The sequence below is a fragment of the Dreissena polymorpha genome, chromosome 2, assembly GCF_020536995.1.
Source record: "Dreissena polymorpha isolate Duluth1 chromosome 2, UMN_Dpol_1.0, whole genome shotgun sequence".
Taxonomy (NCBI): domain Eukaryota; kingdom Metazoa; phylum Mollusca; class Bivalvia; order Myida; family Dreissenidae; genus Dreissena; species Dreissena polymorpha.
Genome location: NC_068356.1, coordinates 129,355,587 through 129,361,586, shown reverse-complemented (window position 1 = coordinate 129,361,586; position 6,000 = coordinate 129,355,587). Strand labels below are relative to the sequence as shown.

The window sequence follows — 6,000 nt, the reverse complement described above, 5'->3', positions numbered from 1 at the left end:
TACGTTTCACATGCCGTATAACATCTGTGATGAACCGGCATCTGTATTGGACTGCGGCTTAGGGATGCTTTGAAAATTATTCCACTTAAAATCCTATTCAAATTTAATGTCAATGTGTGAATTAATGTAGTTGAGAAACTAGACGGTTTTGCTCTAGAAGCAATACCGTTAGAGTCGCGCTACAAAAAAATCCGACGCAATGCTGGATGTTATGACGGGCGAGCAAAAAGAACTCTATATGCCCCTCACCTCTCTATTAAGCGGGTGCCAAACAACACAACTTTACAGGTCTTACAGTGTTGTCCATTAAATAAAAGAATTCCAGTATACACGATAGCTTTTAGAAGGCCATTCGTTTGACAGGACTGTGTAAACTGGTCAGGTCGGAATATCTCGAATAAAAAGTTCTTTAACACGGTTCACCTCACGTTTAATCCCAATTTGCGGACGAGCTATTGTCAAAGTCACTGTTGTGTACACACACATGAATGACAAGTAAGGATTATTAATAATACACTAAACTTAAACTAAAATTAGTTTTACCAGCGAGTACGCCATTTATATTGGGTCTAAAACCGGTTTAGCGGCTTTTCGCTATTACATTGACCTGTCAAGCCTGAATGCTTCGCGACTTTCGGGTGCGATGTTTCCTTCTATATAAATCAGACGATCATTTTAGTAGAAATTCATAGGCGTGGAGAACGCCGAAGGAGAAGGACGTCGTTAATTTATTCCAACAGGATACCAATTTCGAAACGCGTGGCGGACATAGGAATCAAGGGTTGGAGAGGTAGGCAGAGTTTGTTATTTATTGCCTTATTATCGGCATTAGTAGCCTTGACGAATATTAAGTTTTATAGTGCAATGATGTATTGAATATTGGAATGAAATATTGATCATTAGTCTCTCTGTATTTATGGATTGAGGCATTAAAACGTGCCCTGGTCAATCGATTTGATATATAATGGTGTATGCAATGGAACAAATGTTTGACAAACAATAGACACATTACATTTGCAAATATAACGTTTTTTTGGCCAGCAATTTACCAACGTTATTTTGAAATACATTTCGTTATAAATTTAACTGACTAAAATTGTCTAGTGTTTGCTGCTCATAATGATATGACAAGAAATACTTCGCCTTTGTGTTACTGTATGGTTATTAAAACTACCAATTAAATACTCCGAACTTTTCTATATCCTAATTTGTATTTGATGAAGCGCTCAATTGTAAATACGACATATAAATCATGCACGAGCATCGCAAGCTTTTGTAACTGTTTTGGCGCCATGAAGTTTTTGGATGGATGTTTGTTCAATGTTAATAACAAATCATTCGACTGAAAGAAAAACATTGATAGGCCACGACACATTGAAGCATGCACCCGTTTATATTAAAAGATATGTTCTCATTTTCCTACCAAAACGGGTTTGGCGAAAAATCAATTATTTCACATCCAACGGAACTTCGTGGGTTGAAAATGTTACCGTTGGAATGTCCAGTTCGTATTATAGCTATTATTTGCGTTCTGTACACATCATTTATTATAATAAACTTGAGTAAATACAACGCCGTTAAACTTAATAAAATTGATTAAATGGAAAATAAGGACATTTGCATGGTATTTGAGTTTAGAAAAAGCGGAAACCTACATTGAAAGTCAAATTGATCCGCTCAACAAATAATTATTAAATTACCAGTCGTGTAAGATTGCAAAGATGAAGATAATGTACATGATTCGTGATGTTCATGCTTGGCTAATATGCGTGTGTAAACTACGGTTTAGTTAATTTGGAATGTTTCATAACTGTTCGTTATAGTAATTAATACCGTTGTAACTCGTTTCTGTTTTAACCATAATTGTTATATCTATGGGTTCCTGTATTCCTTGCATTTAACTTTTAAGATGCTGAACAAATATTTGATTTGAGGTGTGGATTGTGAAGATGTCAGAAAAATAAATCATCTAGCCAAAAATGTGATTAGGGCTACTTCAATTTAATACATGCGTCATTTACACACAATTAGCATTACTGCAAATTATTCACTGAAAACACATTCCTTTATAGGATTTAGTTGCATTAGCTCCATAGACTTAAACGATCGTGGTGTTCATTATATCTTGAGTAACAGCTTCACCAAATATAAACGGTAGCACTAGTCTTTACTTCATAAACGTTACACCAAAAAATAAGTTTCCCATATAAATGTTCCGATTAAAAAAATCTTCATATTTTTTACTAGTTTAAAAAAAAATATTTAAAAAAACGCAAAGTCCTCGATTTGGTAAATCTATATATCGTCTCATGACCCCAAATGGTTTGTTAGTATTTGGAACATTAATGCCATCAGCGACTCATCAAGTATTGATTTTCTCAGTGGAATCGTATTGCCTAATCAAAACATGTTTACGAGTTATTTCAGCACAGATTGTTGGGATCTGAGATGCTCAAGACGAGATTTTGTACGTTTTTTCTTCCTATTTTCCCCCAAAACGCATTTTTTTCTTAAAAACTCGATCTAGATAATATAATAAGTGGTAATGCAAATAATAGTCGCATGCTCTTTAGTGAGAGACGTTTAGTATGGTAGGCATACCGGTATACATTATTAACCAGTTATATGTATACAACGAAGCTAAGATTACTTTAAAATGAACTCGTGAATTTATCATATTGTTAAAACACGCCATAAAATAGTTGTATGAACATGAACGGGTTCAGTCATGCAGTCAACGAGTTATAAAATGTATATAATGACCTTTAATCTGTTGCTTTTGCTTGAAAGAAATTCAAAAGTTGGCGTCTATAAATCCCGAAATTGTGATTATAAGTAAAACAATCGAATTGGGTTTATTAATATTTATTATTTTGCATGGTTATATCCAAACATTGGCTATCATGTTTGTGTATTTTGCTTTAGAATGTTTGCACATTTTATACTGAAAAGCCATTTGTTCCAAACTGAGTCACATGCAAAACATTTTTTAATGTTTTTTTATTTATTAAAAGTTGTGATAGGGATCAAATTAAACAATGATGTTTATAAAGTAAAAAAAAAGAAAAAAAGAAAAGCAACCTCGTCTTTATCGCTCCAGCAGAGCTTTCAATTGCGCTCAAGCAATTGTACGCCATATTAATAGCCACGGCAGTTTTTTGAAAGTGGAAAAAAATTAAACACTATGAACAATTTTAAGCAATTATATCGGAAAGCATTTCGCGAATTTGTAAGGTGTTCGTATTGAATTGTACAATGAATTAGCGTCGGACGATTTAGTTGTGTCCCCGATTCGGAGTCCTGTTACAGGGTATGTGTGAATGCAATGAAACGATGATCATTAGTTTAATTTAGATATTTAAACTCAACCATGCAAACAAGCGTGGGAAGAAGGTAGAATTGTCAAAAAATATTTATGATGTGGTAGATCTTCGAGTAAAGACGCACTGACTGGCACGGGACATGTAGTTAAATGAATAACGAGTATGCACCTAAAAGTATTAAGTAAAAGGGCTGAAGACGGTGCGCTTATAATTGACCAATATCATCCTGTCAAATGTTGGTCGCAATAAGTTGTATTTGAGTACAATGTCATTCTATCTTGCGTGTGATTTGTTTTTATATAAACTTACATACGAGAAACAAGCATTGAAAAGCCCCTTTTCAGTATGCTTCGGCTTTAAAGAACAATTAAAACAAATAATAAACCTTTCATGGGCTATCTTCCTTCAAATCCTACATTAACAATATTGTATTTTGATGCATGTGCGTAAATGCGTTATGTTGTACTTTTACTTCGATTCATACTTATAATCATTACATCATTTGTCGAGCGTATTGCAAAAAAAATCTATTTAAAAGTTAATACTAAAGTCGTAAAATCTTTTTTGCAGTTATATTAATATATCTATTTATTATAGACGTATAGCCGAAGAGGATGGGGAGGTTAGGCGAGTCGCTGGGTTCTACCACAGCGTTCCTCGTTCTCGTGTTGGTGACGTTATCACTAGCACAGAACCGTAAGTAACGATTTCACAATGGTACTATCTTAATGAGTTTGATTAAACTGTGCTAAAAAATCCTGTCATTACGACCCAGCTATGTGACCTGTATTTGAGTTCGTCTTTTCATGATGACATTTTGCGAAGTTCAAATCTCAGCATGCAGTCTATTTTTAATGATTGTGCACAATGCATATATCAACAAGACTGTAAACTGCTTTAAACAATCTGGATTATATAGATCTTATTTGTATATTGCCCTTCAATGGTATTAAGTACCCGGTATGCAATAAATACGCGCTGAGATTGGTGTAACTTCATCCGGCTAATTTTGTTCACCCCAACCAAGCTTTTTATGCCCCCGGTAGGGTGGCTTATAGCAGTTGAACTGTCAGTCCGTCTGTCTGTCAGTCTGTGAGTCTGTCCGAAAACGTTAACATTGGCCATAACTTTTGCAATATTGAAGATAGCAACTTGATCTTTGGCATGCATGTGTATCTCATGGAGCTGCACATTTTGAGTGGTCAATGATCAAGGTCAAGTTCATCCTTCAAGTTAAAAAGTAAAAAAACAAACTCCAAGGGAAGTAACAAGCTTTTAAGGGAGATAATTTCTATTTTATATCATTTGGTAGGTACAGATCATTTTCACAAGGGAAGTAATATTTTTAAAGGGATATAATAAAAAAAAATCAAAGCGGCACAGTAGGGGGCATTGTGTTTCTGACAAACACATCTATTGCTAGAGTGTTCATTTGCAAATAAAAGGCATTTATGACAGAAAATCGTGATTTTTTTTAATTAGTAAAGTCGACGCTTTTGGTGGAACATTAAATTGGCATTGTCAACTGGCAGTACCTAAAACTAAAACCACGGACTGTAGATGAGATACGCTCCGTGCTAAAACCTATAACATTTATTTCATCATCTTAACCCTATGAACACATTCGTGTTATTATAAGAAAGTTTTGATTATATTGATGGTTACCTTTATTTTACATGTACTTTTTTAGGACAATTTCTAATGTAAAATATATTTTAGCGACTGGTAGAGTTTGTTAGTTCACAATAAAGTAGCAGTTCTGTTTAGTGGTTTGTGACCTTATATTTATTGAGTTGTTTCCCTTGCCAACGATTTAGACATTTACTTTTGGAAGTATGTGACAACAATCTAAGCGTTGTTTTTTTTGGAGTGAATGCAAGTCGTTATAGTTATCTGTAAAAAAATTATCAACGATATGCATGTGATTTATGTTTTCCAGCGTGTACAAGAAATGACAATCAATTTGGAAACACTTTAAATGTTGCCGTCCTGGAGACAGATTTCAGTAAGTTTTTTGGGTTCAGCGTTTTTTCCCCCTCTATATTTAGTACCCGTTAGAGGTACTTTCCCCTTTGTGGAAAAATTACACAATTCCCAATTGAAGTTGAAGTAATTTCCATTTGAAGTGGAAACAATTCCCAATTGAAGTTAAAATAATTTCCAATTGAAGTTGAAACACTTTCCTAAAGGAAGGTAAGTTGCGTTAATTCGTTCCAATACGGATTATCTGATGTGAACATATAAAATGACCACTGAAAATGTTGAAAACTGAACATTTAAGAAAAAAGTCATGTAAAACAATTACTAAAAATGTGTTTTTGCAATAAATAATCAAGCATTAAATCACACCCATAATGCCCAATCTTGAGCACTTGCTTACACATTTTCCCAATTACTGATATTGTAATAGTGATAATGTGCCAATTGTGAAAAATTATGTTTTTTCGCTAATTTTTCACAATTGGCACAGTACCACTATTTTTCCATTTTGCAAAAATCACTTTAATACATCTCACAGCTGCAAATCACTATATTTAAAGGGTTATTTGAGCAAGACACTTAAAAACACGTGAGAGTATTAAGAAATTTTTTTTTTTAGGTAGTCTAATGAAAAACACTCCCACAAAACAGAACGATAACAATTTCGTATGTCTTCATTGCATTTAAAAGCTTTTTA

General features: G+C 33.9%; 1 protein-coding gene across 1 annotated transcript in view; it reads left to right on the top strand.

The window, feature by feature from the left end:
• The first annotated feature begins 650 nt into the window (after positions 1–650).
• Positions 651–6,000, top strand: part of LOC127870076 (uncharacterized) — a 134,080-nt gene continuing 128,730 nt past the window's right edge. The window contains 3 exon segments of the mRNA XM_052412735.1: positions 651–790; positions 3,921–4,019; positions 5,263–5,328. Of these exon segments, the coding sequence (XP_052268695.1) occupies positions 3,938–4,019; positions 5,263–5,328 (148 nt within the window). The 5' untranslated portion in view covers positions 651–790; positions 3,921–3,937.